General features: G+C 45.0%; 1 protein-coding gene, 1 non-coding gene and 1 pseudogene across 11 annotated transcripts in view; 1 reads left to right on the top strand and 2 right to left on the bottom strand.

Annotated features, from left to right (window-relative positions):
* Positions 1-22,341, bottom strand: part of SLC12A8 (solute carrier family 12 member 8) — a 130,917-nt gene that overhangs the window by 37,059 nt on the left and 71,517 nt on the right. For 9 of the 10 annotated variants that reach the window (XM_028844551.2, XM_077993736.1, XM_077993739.1 and 6 more), the window contains 2 exons: positions 3,991-4,078; positions 2,149-2,236 (listed from right to left, as the gene is read on the bottom strand). The exons of the other annotated variant lie outside the window; for it this stretch is intronic. In XM_028844551.2, the coding sequence (XP_028700384.2) occupies positions 2,149-2,236; positions 3,991-4,078 (176 nt within the window). The remainder of the gene's footprint in view (positions 1-2,148; positions 2,237-3,990; positions 4,079-22,341) is intronic. 10 annotated transcript variants of the gene reach the window in all.
* On the bottom strand, positions 2,476-2,579 carry LOC114676520 (U6 spliceosomal RNA). Its single transcript, XR_003727588.1, has one exon. It is a non-coding gene; the product is annotated as a U6 spliceosomal RNA (small nuclear RNA).
* On the top strand, positions 7,383-7,456 carry LOC114676669 (small nucleolar RNA U3; annotated as a pseudogene).

Here is a 22,341-nt window from a genome sequence, read left to right as displayed (position 1 = left end):
CCTCCCATATACCTACTCTGAGCATTCCCTTGAAAAGCAGGGGAAGGAGAGGAAGGAGGAGCCGCGGCCCAGGGGATAATCAGATCAGAGTCTCTAAAGGGTGGAAGGACCTCTGTGAAGGAAAGCACGAGAAAGGAACTTTAGAAGCAGGCAGAGCTGGCCAGCCACTGGCAAGCTGCAGACGAGCAGGAAGCATTTCCCCCGGTTAAACCAGCCTCACCCAGGCTGCTCCCTCAGGCCTTCAATTCCTGTCATGCAGCCAAGCTTTTCATTCCGCAGCTAGAGAACAGGCTCTTGGGAGTGAAACTCCAGACGGAAGCGTGCATGTAGATACAAAGGAGGGCTATAGACTCCTGCCTCGAGAGCACACCTTGCCGCCTGGGGGTCTGTGACCTTGGGTGCTGAAAGGTGGGTATCAGTTCTCTCACTACCTGAACTGCACCGCCTTTCAAAAAACCTGCTTTTATACTAAGGTCAAAACTCTTGAAAACAAATAATCACCTTTGCAGGGGTGCCTACAAGCCTTAAAAAGAAACCTGTGCTAATGTGAAAACCAAGCTCAAACGTATCTCTCAAAAGAAAATTCAGAGTTTCCTGGCCCAGGTTGCCCCAGGCACTGGCCCTCCACGAAGATCAGCAGGGCTGCTGTGCAAAGCCTCACACCAAGAGAAAATGGTACTCCATCCTCAAACACAGGGGCTCACGCCTGTAACCCCAGCACTTTGGAAGGCTGACGTGGGAGGATCACTTAAAGCCAGGAGTTTGAGACCAGCCTGGGCAACATGGTAAAACCCTGTCTCTACAAAAAAATTGAAAAAAAAAATTAGCTAGGTGTAGTGGTGCATGTCTGTAGTCCTGGCTACTTGGGGGGCTGAGGTGGGAGAATCACTTGAGCCCTGGAAGTTGATGCTCTAATGAGCCATGTTCATGTCACTGTACTCTAGCCTGGGTGACAGAGTGAGACCCTGTCTTTAAAAAGTTAAAATATTAAGTTAAATTTAAAAATACATAAAATATAAGCAGCGATACTCAGGAGTTAACAGAAAAACTCCCTAACCAACTACATTTCTCCGAAAAATGATGGGAATCTCAGGGTCTACTTTTTCTCCAAGAACTTAAAGGAGGGTAGGAGTTTTTGGGGATTTCCAGAAAAATATCTGGAAATCTTATGTGGATTCTAGGATGCCAAATAAATGTCCTTGATGTCACATGACCTCCAGCCTGCTAACGGAGGAACGCCAGGAATTCATTAATCCTCTCCTGGCAGGGTGCGGACTCTAGAAACAAAGATGTTGCAGCCAAATCAACCCGCAGTGTCTGAGATTCTCAGGAAAGCAAAAGGGGTCAAGGACCTCAGAGACAAGGAGGGCCTTGGCCCTCACCCTGGCGCTGGGCTTCCTCCCTCTCCCTCCACCTCTGTCTGTTCCCAGCCTCCTTCTCCACTTGCCACTTCTGAACAGCACATTCTATTCATCATGCAAGGTGAAGCTATTAGCAAAAGTGAGGCACTTGCTTAGCTGGGAATTTGGGGTGAACAAATTCTTCTGTTTCTGTCCTGATTTTTGACAGGAAGAGATGTCACCATTATCTAGCCCCTCATGTTTGTGAATCTCTCTGGGCATCGTTATCTGTTTCTCGAAATCCCTAAGCAGAGCCTGTACCTTTTCCACCATCTCTCTTCCCCATCACAACCCAACACTTCATTCCTGGGCTAGAGACTATAGGGAGGCTGGGCGCGGTGGCTCAAGCCTGTAATCCCAGCACTTTGGGAGGCCAAGGCGGGAGGATCACTTGAGGCCAGGTGTTTATGACCAGGCTGGGCAACACAGTGAGACCTCATCTCTACCAAAAAATTAAAAACAAATTAGCCCAGCATGATGGCATGCCCCTGTAGTCCCAGCTACCTGGGAGTCTGAGACAGGAGAATTGCTTGCACCTGGAAGGTTGAGGCTACAGTGAGCTGAGATTGCAACACTGCACACCAGCCTGGGCAACAAAGTGAGACCCTGTCTCAAAAAATAATTAAATTTTTAAACAACTATATGGATTCCCAGACAGTACTGCAAGGGGAAGGTGGCCATTTGTTGGTGAAAACAAACAAATGACTCCAGCAGACTGAGCCCTTCGAGGAGCGCAAGCCTTACTCACCTTTTCCGCTATCAGGAAGTCATAGCGAAGGGCCTCTCGCGTGCAGATGGCGCCCAGGAGGAAAACGAAGACAATGTACAGAAACCACCTGAAAACCCAAGAGCAGAACAGAGCTGCCCCCCACTCACCTCACCCAGCCCCATCCAGTCCCCCGACTCAACCTTCTGTTTCCAAAGGGAACCTGTCTCAGAATGAGAGAAAGGCCAGTCATGAAGCTTCCCCAGCTGGCTTGGGAGGACACTTTTTGTACTATTTCTCTTCTGGCATATTTCTTACCAAAAAAGGAGTACCATTGTTTTGTTTATTTTTTTACTTTTAAACGTATATAAAAATATGGAATGCTTCATGAATTTGCATGTCATCCTTGCACACGGGCCACACAAATCTCTGTATTGTTTTAATTTTAGTATATGTATTGCTGAAGTGAGCACTGTTTTTTCTCTTTCTTACATTAAAAAAGAAAACTACACAACGAGCATTCTGAGTAGGGAAGCGGGAGGCCCAGTTGCCTCTAGGTTGTCAGGATTCAGGCCAGGGCTGCCCCGCAGCCTCACATCCCAGCCTCCTCCAGCAAAAGAACAGGCTGATGATCCTTCAGGCCTCTAAGTCCTGCTGGTCTGTTATCTTTAGATCAGATAATAAAGAGGGAAACTAAAGTCAAAAGGCAGGAGCAGAGGCCTGGCTCTGTCCCCAAGATGCCCTGTAACCTTGAACAAGACCCAGGTTCCTGTGGTCTCCTCACTCCCATCTGGGTAGCAAGACGATGGGCCAAGGGTTCATCCTGGAACCTCCCAGCTGGGACCAGAAACAAGACAGGGTCCTCATACAGAAGCCTCTTTCTTTTATTTCCTTCCCAACACTCAATTCTATCTCTGTTGTCTTCATTTTCTTCCCAATGGTATGGCCTTGTTTTGCACAAAATACCCTGATGCTGTATTCCAGGCTGATAGCAAAGGTGTCACTGCAATAAGCTAAGAGCAAATTCAGTGTTTGTGAAACAGATACATTAATATTTTCTAAATACTGTGGTTACAATAACACAGGCCCTTTTAACTTCTCAAGTCATTGTCTCTGGTCTCTGATCTCATTGCCTCTTCACACCCACCCAATGAAGGGCAGAGAAGGTTCTTCCTGTGGTACAGAGAGAAACAATATTCTAAAAAGTCAGAAACAGACCCAAAGTCACCCAGCCTGCTTGTGTGGGTGGCACAGTGTGAACTAAAACCCCAGAGGCCTGATGGCCTGGGGGAGTAGGAAGGGAGGCTCACTGGGGGAAGAAGGAGAGCTGGGTGCTAAGCTTCCACTGTGTGCCTTCTACTCTCTCCCCCACAGTCTATGAAGCACATATACTGTCATCATCCCCATTTCACAGGAAAGGAAATGGAGGCTCAGAGAACTCAGTAAATCATCCAAAGTCACGCAGCCAATCAACGGCAGAGCTGAGAGGCAAACCAGAATTTGTCTGACTGCAAAACTCTTCATCTTTATGCTCCCTTCAGGGATCCTGGAAACTTGGTGGTTAAAAAAGTCCCCAAGTTCAAAATGGAGGTTGAGGAGGGACGGGGGCGGGAGGCCGAGGAAAGGAAAGAAAGGATTTGATCTGTGATCTGGGTCCTGACACTCCTCCTCGGCAGCATTCCCAGGCAGGGTGCATGAAAGGGCAGTGTCTGAACCCACCAGACGTGAATTTTCCAGCCCACCGAGTGTTAAAAGAAGGATCGGAATACGAAATAGATTGGTCACAGTCGGGGCACTCTCAGAACAAAAGGGGCAATCCCTCTTCTGCCTGGGGTTCTCTCTCCCACTCTCCAGCTCGGACTGATTGCCATGAGGGGAACTTACGAGATGCCAACAGCTGCCAGGGAGCCCAGGGGGATGCTGGCGGCAGGCTCCCTGAGGTCGCCCCCCATGTTGAAACCGGCCATGACTCCTGAAAGACACCCAGATGGGGAATGGGGTGAGCAGCCTTCTCCATGCATCACCTTCCCCAGGGCTGCCCCTTCCTCTCCTCCCGGACCCTCTCCTGGAAGCTGTCCCACAGCAAGCCCTCCAGCTGCAGCTCTGTGCACAGGCTGCTTTTCCATCTCCCCTGGCAACTAGGGAGGCATCCCTGTGGCGTGAAAGGGACCTTTGTGGGTTGGAGGAGACTCAGGAGGAAAGCCCTCCCGGCTCCAAAAGCATCCTACCGCTCAGCGCAAAGCAACCAGGGGGAGGAAAGCGGCTTGCAAGGCGCACAGAGGTCCTGCGCTACGTGCTGAGCTGGGACAATGCCCTGGAGAGGCTCGGCGTTACAAAGGTCTGGCAGCCTCCTGCTCAGTGGCTTTCCCTCCCTCTGCTGCCCGCTGATTCCATGGGAGCTTCCTGTGTCCTTGGGGTCAGGTACCATCCTCCAAGCCCCTGAGCTACCAAAGGGTTTGAAATAAACTCCAGAAAAACCAATCCTGATGCCACTGACATGGAGTCACAAGCTCCTTTTCATCATCACCTCTCTTCTGCAAGAACACTAATGACAATGAAAGAATCCATAAGGGACCCACAGCACTGTGCTGCATGGTGAGGTGGGGGTGTTGCCTCTTCCCTTACAAACAAATATATGAAAACAACAAGACAGGGTGTTCTGAACATCGGATGAGGATCCAGCCCACAAGTGCCATAACAACTCAGTGTGATGGGCTGCCCTGGTCAGGAAAGCCCCGTAGAGGGGGTGCAGCTTGAATGTGGCCTTGAAAGAGGGATTTGAACAGGCTTAGGGACGGGAATGAATCCAACACCATGATTTGCGAACACTTTCAACCTGCCTGGGCTTGTGTCAAGTGCTTTACAGGCACTTTTTTATCCTGTTTAATTCTCATAACAACCTCATCAGAAAAGTAGAATTATTTCCTCATATTATAGAAAAGTGCTCAAAGAGGTTAATTAAAACAGTCTAAGGTCACACATTTAATAAGTGGCAAAGCTAAGATTCAACCCTGGTCTGTCTGACTCTGAAAATTATGCTCTCAATGTCTCTGCCATAATGCTTCACAGAATCCAAGTGAAGGGCAGTGAAGTGACAGTTTGGAACCAGAAAGTGAAAGTAGGGGAGTGTATTTCAGAGAGAACCCTGAATGCTGGCCCGTGGATGGGGGTGCATATACTGTCACCCAGCAACTCCGTTATGAGGACTTTACCCAAAGTAGGTAGTCAAGGCTATGAGGGAAGATTTAGCCCAACATTTTTATAAATGCTTGTTTAGAATAGTGGAAATTAGAAACAACCTAACATCTAAAAATAGAGGATGGGCTAAATAAGTGATATAGCTTTCAATAAATACTAGGTCTCAGAATATTGTAAGGGATATGTTGTGACATGGAAAGATGTTTAGAAGCTTTTGCTTAGTTTTAAGAAGCATATTAGAAAACAGAACACATCTGGTATGATCCCATTGTTATAAAAATATATAGAAAAAGGAACAAGAACATGTTTTAAAACATTAACAATGTAATTTCTGGGTGATAAAAGAACAGGTCATTTTTATTTGACTGTTTATATTTTCTCACTTTTCTACAATGATCATTTTGAAACACGTGAAAACTAACTTCTAAGGTTTTGTTGTTGTTGTTGTTGTTGTTTTAACGGCATGTTAGGCACATTTTCTTTCCTCTCATTCCCTCCTCTCCAAGATCCTATAAAAAGCATAGTAAATCACGCCTGTAATCCCAGCACTTTGGGAGGCCAAGACAGGCGGATCACGAGGTCAGGAGATTGAGACCATCCTGGCTAACATGGTGAAATCCCGTCTCTACCAAAAATACAAAAAAATTAGCCGGGCATAGTGATGGGCACCTGTAGTTCTGCCTACTAGGGAGGCTGAGGCAGGAGAATGGTGTGAACCCGGGAGGCGGAGCTTGCAGTGAGCCGAGATGGCGCCACTGCACTCTAGTCTGGGCGACAGAGCAAGACTCCATCTCAAAAAAAAAGAAAGCATAGTAAAGGGGAAAGTGGATAAATTCCTGTAAGTAAAGAGAAGTTGGGAGGGGACCCTAAGTAGATGAAAGGTTCACATAAATGTCTGGAACATAGAACAGAAAATGGAGAACATAACACAGAGGAAAAGAGAAAGAAAGCAAGCCTCGGAATGCTTCTCTACAAGATCTGAATACACCGAGGAAAACCAGGGCTGGACGTTTGCACCCCAAATGAAGCCCTGCTCAAGAATCAACAGCACTCACAAACTTCTCATCAAGATAGGGCCCCAGCAGGGAGACAGACCTAAACGCATGGCAGCCAGGGAAATCCACGCCCACAACCAAGGTCGCCCAATGTGTGAGGAAAACCAGCAACAAATAAATAAATACATGCATAAATAGAAACAGAACAACCCAGGCTGGAAGAAACATATAAATCAGGATACAGAGAGAATTTGGAAGAAAACACTGATTAGTAGCTCCAAATACATCCAAGAAGAATATTCTATATATTCTATCTATAAAACAAGGTGCTGTGAAAAAAAAAAAATCCAAGAACAAGAAAGAACTTTTGGAAATTAAAAATATGATCACTAAAATTAAAAATGTAATAGATTTAAGGGCCAGGCATGGTGGTTCATGCCTGTACTCCCGGCGCTTTGGGAGGTCAATGCAGAAGGATCACTTGAGGCCGGGTGTAATGGCTCACACCTGTAATCCCAGCATTCTGGGAGGCCAAGGCAGGCAGATCTTATGAGGTCAGGAGTTCAAGACCAGCCTGACCAACGTAGTGAAACTCTGTCTCTACTAAAAATGCAAAAATTAGGCAGGTGTGGTGGTGCATGCCTGTAATCCCAGCTACTTGGGAGGCTGTGGTGGGAGGATCACTTGAGCCCAGGAGGTAGAAGTTGCAGTGAGCGGAGATCATGCCACTCACTCCAGCCTGGGTGACAGAGCTCCTTCAGATAAGAGTTCAGAAAATTTACTTCCCCCATATTGTTTCCAAGGAAGATACTAAAGTATGTATTCCAGCAAAATGAGGATGTAAACCATGAAGAAGGAAAACATGAGATTCAGAAATCAGTGCTGATAACTGAGGAATGGCGTGAAGTTCCAGAATAAGGGTTGCACAGCAGAGAAACTGCCAGGGATTAAAGCAAAAACTGGAGGCTCCTGGAGGGATGCCTCTGGAGAGGAAATGCTTCCAGCACAATGGGCAATAAAATTAAACTGAATGATTTTAAGGATATACTGACTGCACATTTTGGCAACAAAAAGAAGAGTTATTAAGACTAACTTTTCAGGGATCATTTCTATAGTTTGTTATTAGAGAAGTTTCTCTGAACGTGTAGAGCACCGTTGACATTCTCTTTTGCTGAACTACCTCAAATATCACAAAACAGTCATTTAATACAGCAAAGCCAAATATATTTATTAGAACTCACTGCAGTGAGGTAGACCACCACCTTGCCAGGGTATCAGCTGTACCTCCCAAGGGAGAGTGCATGTTCACAGGATGTTGGGGTCTAAGGTATTTCATGATGGAAGGAGGATAGAGATTGGGTAAAATTTGTGATATGGTAGTTTAGTATTGGTGGACAGAATAAGGTGAGTATCTTATGGGAAGAACTGATTAACTATTATTTGACAGGTGAGCTCTTTGTCCAAGAAATCAAACTACTGAATCAGATAAATTGATTTTCATTAATATCTTGAAGCAAACAATATTTAGTGGTTTATAGTCTTTATCTTTCCTGGGTAAAGTTTTCATGGAAGAACTAAATCATGTTAATACAGGTTATCTCAGTTTGCATTTTTCATTTTGATATACATTTAGTTTACTCTTTTTACAGAGATTCAGAGTTGTGAGTCCAAACTGTTACCACAGTATAGGTAAGCCTATGAGCATTGGAGAAATTTATATTGTTAGATATAGTCTACTGTGTCCAGCAAAAAGGGTTGTGGAAGGGTTACAGTTAGTAGAAGATGGGAAAGATGGGGAAAAGGTATACCATTAAATCTGTGGTGGTGAACTCTTGGCTGTGTTCGAGGTGGAGTGATTTTTACCACTCAGAATCATCTTTAGAATATGATATACCAGGATTTTATCTTCAGGTCCACATTTTACAGAGTGCTGTCCTGATGTGGGGCCAGAGAACTTACTCTGAGAAGGAAGCAAAATTTGCTAGCAAAATACTCAATGCTCTTAGAAGAAATGTTAATGACAAAACCTTTGTGTAGGCAAGAGGCAAGGTAGTTGTGACCATATATATCTACATGAAAAGAACGATGTCTATGCTTATTTATTTTCAATTAATAAATCATTTTGGCTGCTAAAAGAGTTATTGAAACTCCAGGAGAAGTGAACAAGAAAGTTAAGGATTACAAATAGCTAGAAGGGGGATATTGAATGTCTCCTATACAAAGACATGGTAAATGTTTGAGATGATATGCTAATTACTCTGATCTGATCACTATACATTATATGTATCACTACATATCCCAAAAATATGTGCCATTATGTGTCAATTTTAAAATTTTTAATTAAAAGTTAAAAAATAAATTAAAAAATAAAAATTTAATTTAAAAATTAAACTTAAGGTCTAAATATGAAGCAAACCAAAATGTGACATGATTTTAAACAACTAATAAAATGTTAGAAAAATTCTCCCATTTGACCATGGTATAGGAACTTTCTCTCCTAAATGACACAAGCGCTATATGAGAATCACAGTGAAGAAAATGAAATTCCAGCCCAACACTTTGCTCTTCAGGGAGCAACAGCTGCACAGTCATAATCGTGTATTTGCTTATTGTTCTTTAGCTTCTAAAATTGGCCTATAGACAGAGCACAGAGGACGTAACTATTAATATGGTTTAGATCTGTGTCCCCGCCCAAATCTCATGTTCAATTGTAATCCCCAGTGCTGGAGGTGGGGCCTGGTGGGAGGTGATGGGATCTTGAGGGTGAATCCTTCATGAATGGTTTAGCACCTTTAGCACCATCCCTTTTGTGCTGTTCTTGTGATAGAGTTCTCACAAGATCTGGTTGTTTAAAAGTGTGTGGCACCTCGCCCTCTCTCTGGGTCCTGCTCCTGCCATATGAAGACACCTGCTCCCCCTTCACCTTCTGCCATGAGTAAAAGCTCCCTGAGTCCTCCGTAGAAGCAGATGCTGCCATGCTTCCTGTACCACCTGCAGAACCATGAGCCAATTAAACCTCCTCTTTATATATTATCCAGTCTCAGGCATTTCTTTATAGCAGTGCCAGAATGAACTAATGCAACTATAGTTATGAAACAGAATATGAATATTATCTATCTTGACAATGTAAAAGAAGGTTATAGCTAACTGATATTAGGAAGTGAAAAGAGGAAAGAGAAGGAAAGGGAAGAGAAAAAGCACTAATATTTTCATCATAGTAATGTAGAAAACAAAAATATATAAGTCTCATGTTCATTCACTAGGCCTGACTTGAATGTTACAAGCTTCAATTAGTTTAATAAGCAAATTTAAAAGGTAATCTAAGCCATGCCTTTTGAGCTACCTGTTAAATGTGGTAGGTAGCTATGGAAAAACCTAGCAAATATTTACATAGCAGTTGCAATAAATTTTAAGTTAATTATTTTGTATCTTGTTATCATAAAGTTGAGTTTCTCAGTGTTTGCTACGCAGAGCAAAGAAATGTCAAATATATGAAGCAGTTTGTTTTCATAGTTCCAAAGATAGTTGACTTGTAACCTTAAGGCAAAAAATATTTTTAATAAGTGTGTGTGTTTGTATGTGCGCGTGTGTGTATGAGAGAAACTATTTGTTCAGTTAAAGTTTTAAACTACATTTTTCATGGGATTTTGCCCACTCGCCTGCTAATAATCAACTTGCTATCTATAGTTTTCCTGATAATGCTCTAAAAATTCAAGTACAAAAGGATTATGTAGATTCCCTTAAAATTAGGACAATAACTAAAGCATTCCTTATGAAAATAAAGATACACATAAAATAAATATAATTCTAATACATTAATCTTAAAACACAACACAGAATCTCAATTTCCCACGCCAACAGCAAGAACTGAAGGGATGTAACCTAAAACTGATAGAATAGCAGAGATTTAAGTATATTCTTTAAAATTATCAATGTAATCATCAAAATAAGTATAACTACAAATATAACTATCAAACATTGGAAAGTGGATGAGGGAGCTCACTCTCATATTTCCTAGCATAAAGTCAACAGACGATGTCTGACTTTGATTAACCAAATTATAGGTATACTTACGTTGCCTGGTTATACACAGCTCTCAAAGTACTAAAAATGATTAAAGTGGTTGTCCCTGTGGAGGAGTATTGGGGATAGCGAAAGTTGGGGTGGGAGACTATTGCTTTGTATTTCAAGCCCCTGTGCTGTTTTATTTTGTATCATGTACAGGTCTTATTTGGATTAAAAAAAAAAAAAAGGAATATCCAGGATCTGCTGTATTCCTCTGTTCTCTCCCTGCTAATAAAGACATACCTGAGACTGGGTAATTTATAAAGGAAAGAGCTTTAATTGACTCACAATTCCACATGGCTGAGGAGGCATCACAATCATGGCAGAAGGTGAAGGAGGAGCAAAGTCACGTCTTGAATGGCGGCAGGCAAGAGAGAGCTTGTGTAGGGGAACTCCCATTTATAAAACCATCAGATCTCGTGAGACTTATTCACTGCCATGGGAACAGCGTGGGAAAGACTCACCCTCATGATTCAATTCCCTTACACCAGGTCCCTCACACAACACGTGGGAATTGTTACAATTCAAGGTGAGATTTGGGTGGGGACACAGAGCCTAACCATATCATGACATAGTGCTCTTTATTCCTCGCCATTGTTGTACCTCCTACAGTTTGTCAGGTCATTTTGTACACCTTCCTTCAGATCATTTATACAGAAGTTAACCCATGAAGACCCCTGAGAACACTACAGCAATACATGCTTCTGTGGAAGAAAGTGACTGATTGATCCTAACTGCTTCCTGCTTCCAAACACATACTGTCTCCATAACAAACCCCCTATCCTCCTTCCCCAGGTTCTGTGTAGGCTTCCTGATGTGCAGTACATTAGGATGCTGGTCAGTGGGAGGAGAAAGGACTGACTGTAGCACGGGAATGAGCCAGGCCCAGATATGGCCAGAAAGCTGGCTTTTGAGAGAAAACAGAGAAGCCAGAAAGTAGATCGTATCACAGACACAAAGAGTCACAGACAAGGAGATGCAGGCAACTCGGACTGCAGACAAGAAGTCTCATGGGTGATTCCTGCTGGGGCAATGTGGGTGGTTCCCATGGCAAAGTGTACATTTGTGTTTTTTTTGTTTGTTTGTTTGGATTTTTTTTTTTGAGATGGAGTCTCCCGCTGTCACCCAAGTTGGAGTGCAATGGCGCAATCTTGGCTTACTGCAATCTCCGCCTCCTGGGTTCAAGTGATTCTCCTGCCTCAGCCTCCCAAGTAGTTGGGATTACAGGCACCTGCCACCATGTCTGGCTAATTTTTGTATTTTTAGTAGAGATGGGTTCACCATGTTGGCCAGGCTGGTCTCAAACTCCTGACCTCAGGTGATCCGACTGCCTCGGCCTCCAAAGTGTTGGGATTACAGGCATGAGCCACCGTGCCCGGCCTGCACATTTGTTATAGGGGCTCACACACTGTGACTGTCATTTCCAAAATTCTACCTCTGTGTTACCACACAATTCTTGGGCAATGTTCTCTAGCTTCGGTGAATTATAAATGTCTGATTCGCTAGTTAGAGCTAGAAAAAGTATTTTGACTTAGTATTTTTTTTCCCATCTGTGTTAAGTGTTATAGAAATTCTCTAGTTTGCTTTCCTTTTGCATCCAGTGCAATTTTAAAACACTATCGTTAAGGTTAGAGTTACATTTAGGGTTGGCGTAATAGAACAAATACTATTTCCCAGAGCATTAGTGCCCAGGTGTTTTACAAATATTACATTTTTTAAAAAGTTCCACAATTGAAAACAAGGTTGGGAAAACCTTAATTAGAGAGGTTTTCAGTGCTGGGCTACTGTAGTGCTTATGATATGCTAATACTCACTGTCTATCTCTAAGAACAGCATACAGTGTTTCACAAAACTTATTTGGCATTGAACCCTTTTTTTTTTTTTTTAAAGAAATGAAACACTGTGTTCATTATTAAAGTTCCACAGAGCACAGTTTGGGAAACACTCAGTGCCCATTTTATAATTACTATTTGGTCTTGACACTTTTCTTGGTGGGCTTCCAAAAATTGTTTATATTTGGCTATTTAGGGCTGGATGTAGTGGCTTGTGCCTGTAATCCCAGCACTTTGGGAGGCTAAGGTGGGTGGATCACCTGATGTCAGGAGTTCGAGACCAGTGTGACCAACATTGTGAAACCCCGTATCTACTAAAAATACAAAAACTTAGCCAGGCACGGTGGCATGCACCTGTAGTCCCAGCTACTTGGAAGGCTAATGCAGGAGAATCACTTGAACCTGGGTAGGTTGCAGTGAGCCGAGATCACGCCACTGCGCTCCAGCCTGGGCGACAGAGCAAGACTCCGTCTCAAAAACAATAAAAATAAAAAATAAAACGGCTATTTAGAATCATAATTCTTAAGGCTAGATGGTACCCTAGCGATCATCTACTCCAACCTTTTATTTCACAGATGAAGCAACGGAGGCCCAAAGAAGGGAAGCCATTTGATTCAAGTGTTCCAAGCTAATTGCTAACAGAACCAGCACTAATCCTCAAGTTTCCTGATTCCAAATCAGTGTTCTTTCCACTATATCACACAGCCTCTCCATTTCTTCCTAACACCCCTGCTCTTTGTAGATTTCCCCTTCTGAAACAGTAATTGCATGATTAATGTGGGGTTACATCCCCACCACAAGGCTGAGCTTATCAGTTACAATCGGCACAGCGTATTGATTTCCCCACAGGCGCTTGCATCACCAGTTCCTCATCTCTAGACCGTGCTGGATTGATGGCATTTCTGAGTTTTCAACGCCAGTTCCAGGAAGCAGTTAATTGCTTTACCCAAAAATGTTTTTTCTCCCTGCATCACAATGATGATCTGTCTGGTCTGCACACTGTTACCATGTGACTTACGTAAACAGCTTCCTTAATACGGGGAAACCCTTCTGGCTTGGCCTTCCACACCAGTCCTGGGGCCTTCAGGCACAGCTTTATGATCTCAGCTGTAATATGCAAGTCTGATGGTGTCAGCCATCACTTGACCAGCTTAGGTTTATGAGGCTACACCTCGAGTGGCATCCGTAGCCACCTAGACATTGACATTACGCCTACAGTTTCGACGGATGGTGAACAGGGGGCTTGGAGTCAGCGCCTAGTTCCGTTGTCTGGTCTCACAGAAGACATAGATGGCCAGAAGATGAATCAACCCCTTACAGCTCTCAAATACACATCCTTGGGTAAAATAACCAATGTAAATGTCAATGAACACTTACCAACATTTGCAAGTGGGCAGCTCATCTCTTTTCTTCCCTGCCCCCTGAATCACCCAATGGCACACATAGACCAAAGTTCTTACTTATCACCAATTACCACAAGCCCACTTCCCACTCCAATTCCCTTTTCTGTTCCTGAAAATGAAGATTCGTAGGAAAAGAAAAGCCCAACAGTTTTTCTAGGCTTTTCAGGTTCCTGTTAGTTCACAAAGGACAACTGACTCTTTCTCAAGGAACTTCCAAGCTTCCTCCTGGGGACTTTTCAATCCAAATCTGTGTCCTGAGAAACTCTTCAACTTTTTCTTTCCATTTACAACTAATTGTTTCTCTGCTGCCTGTTTTCTAAGTTCGTTACTTTATTTTTCTTTCTTATGAAGGCAGACTACACATGCACTAACGTGCCCAAGTCTCATCTGCTGCCTTTTTTTTTTTTTTTAACTGAAAAAACAAAAGGGATCTATTACTGTCTGGAGGCAATGTGGCTCCAAGCCCTGCTTTCCTCACCTGTAAATGGGGATTATACTATTTGCTTTGCAGGGCTGTGGTGAAGTTGGAACAGATATTCACAAGCACCTAGCATAGTGGCTGGCACCTTGTAGGTGCTAAATAAATGCTCACCCAGGAGAGATGGGCTCTGCTCCTTACTCAGAAATCCCTCAGATTCCTAAAGACTGGTCTGCCTCTCATTACCTTCCTTCTGATTGCCAAACCCCACTCCTTTCCCATACCTGGCTTGTTGGTTTGTTTGTTTAGCTGTTCCTGCAAAAATCTCTAAACCTCTCTTTCTCTGTTCTTGGAGCAAAACTTGTGAGTTTCCTTCCCTCTCAATGTTTTAGAGATCCTGCTGGGACAGACAGTGTCAAATAATGCAACTTGCCATCTCCAGGACCCAGGCAAGATTTATTGGCTTCTGAATGAGGGGCGGCACCGACATTGTGTGTTCTGTCTTTCAGCATCCTCTCTCAGTACGTGGGAAGTAACGGGGTTTACCGCTTACTGGCTGGGAGATGTTGGGGGAGATAACCTCTCTCTGTCTTTGCTTCCTCATCTGTAAAATGGGTAAATAATAGAACCCGTGGGAGGATCTAGGTTCCGTGGGGCCCGAAATTTTTTTGAAAGTACAAAATTATGAATATAAAATTAGGAACAGGGCTTTGGAAGGAGCCCACACAAGTGAGGGACCTTGAAGCCCAGGTTTCATCTACTTCATGGCAGCCCTGTGTCTGATGGAACCAGTCAGGCTGTGGAGAAGTTTAAATGGAAAACTATACACAAAGTGCTTAGTGCCTGACATAATAGGTTACTGTAATGATAATAAGTATTGTCGATATTTATAATTGTTTTGATACAAACTGTTGATATGTATAATTATTTTGATAAAACAATTATAAATTAATTCCATAAATAAAATCACAAAAAATAGACATGTATAATAATTATAAAGCTTTTTTTTTTTTGAGATGGAGTCTCACTCTGTCACCAGACTGGAGTGCAGTGGTGCTATCTCGGCTCACTGCAACCACCTCCTGGGTTCAAGTGATTCTCCTGCCTCAGCCTCCCGAGTAGCTGGGACTACAGGCATGCACCACGCTTGGCTAAGTTTTGTATTTTTAGTAAAGACAGGGTTTCACCATGTTGGCCAGGATGGTCTCGATCTCTTGACCTAGTGATCTACCCACCTTGACCTCCCAAAGTGCTGGGGTTACAGGCGTGAGCAGCACACCTGGCCTAAGCTTTTTTTTTTTTTTTTTAAAGACAGGGTCTCACTCTGTCACCCAGGCTGGAGTGCAGTGATGCAATCTCAGCTCACTGCAACCTCTGCCTCCCGGGTTCAAGCAATTTTCCTGCCTCAGCCTCCCCAGTAGCTGGGACTACAGGCTTGAGCCACTGAGCCCAGCCAAAGCTTCCATCTTGTCTCCTGTTTCTGCTCACAAGTCCATCAGAATGAAGGGAGTGGAGTGCGCCCCCATCTTCAGACTGTCCCTACTTGGGGCTCTCTAGTCCTTAAACATGAGGACCCCATTCTGATCCCCATGTTTAAGCAAGTTCTTGTCCTCTCACTCATAAGACACATAACTTGTGAGGAGACCCAGGGGACGCCTGGGAGGGGAGAATGGGGGAAGTAGACCAGAGGAGGGGTGAGCACTAACAGCCGGGCTGAGGGGCCTGGAGACAACCAGCCAACTGGAGGGCCCAGCAAACTCCCAGAGCTTCTCAGAGTGTGTACATGAGCAGGAGAGAGGAGTCAGGCCCAGGGAGGTCAAAGGGCATCACAGAAATAGCTGGGCTCTTGAAAAGGAAGGTGACTGTGGACGTTTCAGTAAAGGCTGTAGGTTTCCTACCACATTTTTTCGTGCTGGGTGAGGTCAACCACAGGCCCATGTGTTGGCTGTGGCCAAAGAGGCTCTTATCCCTTCCAGTAAGAGTTTGGAATCTGGGAACAAGGGTTACAGGACTTCACATGACTGACGTTCTTCTCAGTGAATTTCCATTTCCTAGTTCCTCCGAGAATGGTGTTCCCGGATCCCTGGAGTGGCTGCATCCGTGTGGTGTGTGTGAAATCCTAGAGAGGGGATGTCTGTTTCTCAGGGAAAGTTTGGTAGTGAAGCTTGGAGAAGGAACACATGTTGAGAAGCAAAGCAAGTACAGTGTCCACTCCAAGCCCCCCACTCCACCCCTGCAGCCACCAGCACAGGGTGTAATGGAGAAGAGTGCAGTGAGGGGGCAGGGGGACAGCTTCCTAAATCCAGAGGAGCCCCCAGACCAAATCTCCAGCCGCTCTCCCAGGAGGTCGCCTGCCCTTGGGATAAAACATCCTTAACTATCATATCTCTGACGGGAGGATGGGGGGCTGGGGGACAGAAAGGTTTGTTCTTTAAAACTCTCCCCTTGCCACAGCCTGGAGGTTCTCTTGTTCCAGAAGAGGATGGCGTTGGAGGGAGCCCCAGCCATGACTCACTTGGAGCTAATCCTTAGCAAATCTATCACCATGGAAACTGCCAATCATCCATGCTTTTCATAGCTTAACTGAACATCTGCCAGGAGACAGCAAGTCATACAAACCATTCGTCCTGCCTATCGTGTTTACATTTGGGGCCCTGAAAAACAGAGACAGAGACACGGAGGGCAGCTCTCCACAGCAGGGTGACGGCCCAACTCCGGCCACTAATCAGTTGCGTAACCTCTGTCAGGTCCTTCACAAGCTCCTCTGCACCCCTCCTCCCCCATCTGGTAAAATAAAGGATTGGATCAATGATTCTTCGCCTTGGTTGGGCCAAAGGAGAGTGGGAGGGACAGGAAAGCATGTCCCCTAAAAGGGGTGGGGCAGAGAGGCCTGTGTAGTTACAATCTATGCACTATTATCATTTTACATTTGAAATCTTTTTTTTTTTTTTTTTTTTTTTTTTTTTGAGACGGAGTCTCGCTCTGTCGCCCAGGCTGGAGTGCAGTGGCCGGATCTCAGCTCACTGCAAGCTCCGCCTCCCGGGTTTACGCCATTCTCCTGCCTCAGCCTCCCGAGTAGCTGGGACTACAGGCGCCCGCCACCTCGCCCGGCTAGTTTTTTTGTATTTTTAGTAGAGACGGGGTTTCACCATGTTAGCCAGGATGGTCTTGATCTCCTGACCTTGTGATCCGCCCGTCTCGGCCTCCCAAAGTGCTGGGATTACAGGCTTGAGCCACCGCGCCCGGCTACATTTGAAATCTTACAAAATAATACTCATAAGTTAAACCACAGAAAACAAATCTTGACTCATCGTCTTAGGTAGCTATAGCTTTCTCAGCGGAAGGACGACAACACTCCATCTCTGAGCCAGAATGTCCCGTGTCTGTGAGGCTTTTAGTATCATTATCAAAAGGGAATATAGGCCAGGCATGGTGGCTCATGCCTCTAATCCCAGCACTTTGGGAGGTAGGAGGCCGAAGCGGGTGGATCACTTGAGGTCAGCAGTTCGAGATCAGCCTGGCCAACCTAGCTGATCTCAACTCCATCTCTACTAAAAATACAAAAATTAGCTGGGCATAGTGGCATGCTTTTGTAATCCCAGCTACTTACGAAGCTGAAGCACGAGAATCGCTTCAACCCCCACTCACACCAGGCATCCTCTCTCTTAGGAAAGCCAGCCGTGGGAGCAGGCTGGAGGGGCGCATCAGGGCCACATTGCCAAGACAACCCCCGGTGCACCAGAGCACGCCCGGGACATTCCCTGCGCAGTGTGACCAGGCAAAGAGGCCTTCTGCCCCTGCCTCTAGGGTAAATGCTAACCTGGCCTCTCGGCCCAGGGGTCTTCACTCAGTGGGGACACTGCCAGGCCCCGGGGAACACTCAGATGGTTTTCAGTTTGTGTGTGGCAGGAGAGAGGAAGAGAGACTGGGAAACATCTACAGATGTTAATTTTGTTTTAATTCCCTCTGTTTTTCCCCTTTCCTTTTCTGTCCATTCAAGAGGAAGCTGACCTATATTCTCTTGCCTCGTGGGAGACAGGAGGCAGAGAGGAAGCAGAATTTGCCTGTGCACTGTTTTGGCTTCTGTTTCTCAAAAGCCTAGGTCCTTAGAAGATTTTGGAGGGAAACAGAAAAGAAACAGCAGAATGGCTGGGGAAAACATGGGGGGACAAGGAGAAAAACTATCACATAGTTTGTGCGGCCACATAAAAATACAAATGCAGAATCAAAAATTATTAAGTTTTTTTGTTGTTGTTGTTGTTTTTTTTTTTTTTTTTTTTTTTTTTTGAGAGAGAGTCTTACTCTGTCGCCCAGGCTGGAGTGCAGTGGCACAATTTCGGCGCACTGCAACCTCTGCCTCCCAGGTTCAAGTGATTTTCCTGCCTCAGCTTACTGAGTAGCTGGGATTACAGGCATGTCCCACGACACCCAGCTAATTTTTGTACTTTTAGCAGAGATGGAGTTTCACTATGTTGGCCAGGCTGGTCTCGAACTCCCAGGCTCAAGTGATCTGCCTACCTCATCATCCCAAAGTGCTGGTATTACGAGGCGTGAGCCACTGTGCCCGGTCCAAGAATTTTAGAAACAGCAAAGCCTTAAAACAAGCATGAGGCCCTTCTCAGGGTAGGGACAGTGTGAACGCATAGGTCACACACCCAGAACACTGGCCCTGGACAGGAGTGTCCCCCATATTTGACAGAAAACTGGTTCTGGAGTTTGGGGCAGGGGGAGAGAGAGGCTGTTCACAGGTTCTGGGGAAATGAGGACCTGGGACCCCCCCACTCCCTGGCAGTACTGGTGAGGAGCTGGTAAGACCCCCAGTCTATGTACTTGGGGAGTACACAGACCCTAAGCATAGGGTTCCCAATCTCAGATTTCTGGTCCCTGAACGTGGCTCAGAGGCAGCACAAACCTGAAAGGCCCTATGGATAGGACGATGGGAAGGCCTGGTTCTGTTTACAGATAAGGAGTTGCAGAGCCCCCCAAACATGTCTGGGTACTGTATAAAACCCTAAGCCCCTGGAACTGGTGCAGAGCATGGCAGGTGCAGGTGGAGGCATGCTGAATTACTGATGTTAATTTTAAGCCATCCCGGCAGAATGAAGGCTTAGAGTCAGAGACTGACTCTTCCTGTTTTATAAAAATGAAAACGCACTATTTCTGGCAAATCTGGATTTGTGGATCAGGATTCGACCTGCCACTTTCAAGTCCTAGTTCCAGGCTCATTTCCATGGCTGAGCCTTAAGAAAAGTCAGGCAGGAGGCTGACGCAGTGATACAAGCAATAGATGAAGCTGGGACCAGAGTGGTCAGGTGGTAGAGATAAGGAGAAGTAGAGAGAATCTAGTGACTCTTAGGAGGTAAAATTGACAAGACTTAGAGGGCACTGGAAAGAAACAGGTTGGTCTGATCACTGGCATAAGCAATTGGCTGGGTGGAGGTGCCATTTACTGACATCAGGAGTACAGGAGGAGGACGAGTTGAGGGGTAGGTGAGATGGGTTTGGTCAAACTTGTTCGGTCCAAGATACTCAAGAGAAGATGTCACATGGGCAACTGAATGCATGATGTGAAGATTGGAGAAGTCTGGGCTGGAAGTGTGAATTTTAGAGTCATCAGTTTTGAGGGTGGTTATTCAACAATGAGCATGGATGAGACTCCAAGGAAAATAGTTGAGAAAGAGATGAGAGGGCCTAGGAATAGCCTGAAGATCCCCAACATTGGATGGTCAGGCAGAGGGGATGCACCTATGAAGGCAAGTCAGAGAGTAGGAGGGAGCTGAGAAGGCTGCACCATGGAAGGCAAGAGAAATGCAAAGGGAAGTGCATTGTTGCTGAGAGGTCAAATAAAGTGAGAAACTAAAAATGCGTGCTGCATTTAGTAACAAGGAAGTCACTGGTGACAGAGCCATGTCGTTGGAGAGACAGGCTTGCAATTCCCAAAAGACAGAGTGGGAGAGTTGAGCAGGCGATAAAAGAATGGAGATGGGGAGACATGTTATGTTTGGCTATGAAGAGGAGAGGGAAAGGCTATTGCTATAAGGAGAAATGGGATTGAGGAAAATCAATTAAAGATGATTAAAGTTATTATCCTTTTCATTTTAACAGCTTTATTGAGGTGTAACTAACATACTATAAGATGTACATGTTTAAAGTGTAACAACTTGAAAAGCTTTGCTATATGAATATACCCATAAAATCATCACTATAATCAGTAATACACACACACACACACACACACACACACACACACAAAATTTTTTTTTTGATACAGGGTCTCACTCTGTCACTCAGGCTGGAGTACCATGGCGTGACCAAGGCTCACCACAGCCTTGACTTCCCAGGATCAAGCAGTCCTCCTGCCACCCACCACCCACCCCCAAGTAGCTGGAACTACAGGTGATTCTCCTGCCTCAGCCTCCCAAGTTTATGGGACTACAGGTGCATGCCACCACACCCAGGTAGTTTTTGTATTTTTAGTAGAGATGGGGTTTCACCACGTTGGCCAGGCTGGTCTCGAACTCCTGAACTCAGATGATCCACCTACCTCGGCCTCCCAAAGTTCTGAGATTGTAGGCATGAGTCACTGAGCCCGGCCCAAGCTAACTTTTTAATCATGTTTTGTAGAGACCACAGGGTCTCACCATGTTGCCCAGGCTGGTCTCAAAGTCCTGAGCGTGAGAGACCCTCCTGCCTTGGCATCCCAAAGTGCTGGGATTATAGGCATGAGCCGCCATGCCAGACCAGGAATATATTTTTCATCCCCCCAAAGTTTCCTTCTGCACTTTGGTAATCCCTTCTTCCTGCTCCTCTCACTCCCATTCCCAGGCATCTGTCACTATAGCTTGCATTTTCTAGAACTGCATATAAATGGAGATGTATACAATCATATTTATTTGCTCTTTTTTTGACCTGACTTCTTTTACTCAGCATAATTATTTTGAGATTCACCTATATTATTGTGTGTATCGATAGTTATTTCTTTTTCTTTTTTTAGAGACAGAGTCTCGCTCTGTCACCCAGGCTGGAGTGCAGTGGCACGATCTCGGCTAACTGCAACCTCTGCCTTCCATGTTCAAGTGGTTCTCCTGCCTCAGTCTCCTAAGTATCTGGGACTACAGATGCCTGTCACCACCATGCCAGGCTAATTTTCTTTTGTATTTTTAGTAGAGACGGGGTTTCACCATGTTGTCCAGGCTGGTCTTGAACTCCTGACCTCAGGTGATCCGCCTTCCTCAGCCTCCCAAAGTGCTGGGATTATAGGTATGAGGCACCACGCCCAGCCAGTTATTTATTTTGATTGTTGAGTGTTTTCCTATTGTGTGGCTACACCATAGTTTGTTTATGCACTCATCTGTTGATGAACATTCAAGCTATTTCTAGTTTGGGGGCTATTAAAATTTAAGCTGCTTTGAAAGTTCATGTACAAATCTTCAGATGAACACAGGCCTTTGATCCTCTGCAGTGGATAACTAGGCATGGAATAGCTGGATGTAATTTTTAAGAAACTGTCAAACTTTTTTCCAAAGTCATTGCACCATTTTACATTCCCTTCAGCAGCGCATGAGGGTTCTGGTGTCTCCACATCTTTGCTAAAACTTGTATGGACAATCTTCTCAATCTTAGACATTCTAGTAGCTTCTCCTTCTTTTTCTGTCCCTATCCCATTTGGGGTGGGGACAACAAGTAAGGAAATGGCCACATATAGGAGGGCAGAGGGAAAGGGGAGAGAGACAAGGAGACGAGGCAAATACACTCCAGGCTATCAAAACTCTCTTGATCAAGAGTGAAATGCTTTTCTCTCTTCAGTAAGAGTCTGTTCCCTTGGGACAAATCCAGTCACTAGTAAATGTTATTTTTTATGGAGCATCTGGTCAACATGTTAGCTTATTGCCTTCCAGGCCAGGGACCCAAGCATGGGGCAGGGGTCCTACAGGTAGCTTGGCTGTGGGGGACTCCTCTACAGTCACTGTAGAGCAGGAACTTGGGCAAGGGAGGGTGAGGAGATTCATTCCTCACCCCTGGAATATTGTTTTGGCTCACACCTGATACAGCAAGAAAAGACAATAGTGTTTCTCTGCCCTCTGGGAGAAGATGTGCTGGTATGGGCAGGGGGAAGGGAAGGCATTCCCTTCCATTCCATTCCCTTCCATTCCATTCCCTTCCATTCCATTCCCTTCCATTCCAGGCATGCACTTATTCCACCTGTGAAAAGAGCAGCTTGTCCTGCTGAGGAATCTGTCCCGTTCAGCCCTATGAGATACATGTCCTTTCTATGAACAAGAGGTGCAATGTGTAAGGAGTGAGGAGGATTAAATCATATTGAG

This window comes from Macaca mulatta, chromosome 2 (assembly GCF_049350105.2).
Source record: "Macaca mulatta isolate MMU2019108-1 chromosome 2, T2T-MMU8v2.0, whole genome shotgun sequence".
NCBI lineage: Eukaryota > Metazoa > Chordata > Mammalia > Primates > Cercopithecidae > Macaca > Macaca mulatta.
Note: the sequence above shows the minus strand (reverse complement) of the source record. Positions and strands in the feature narration are given on the sequence as shown.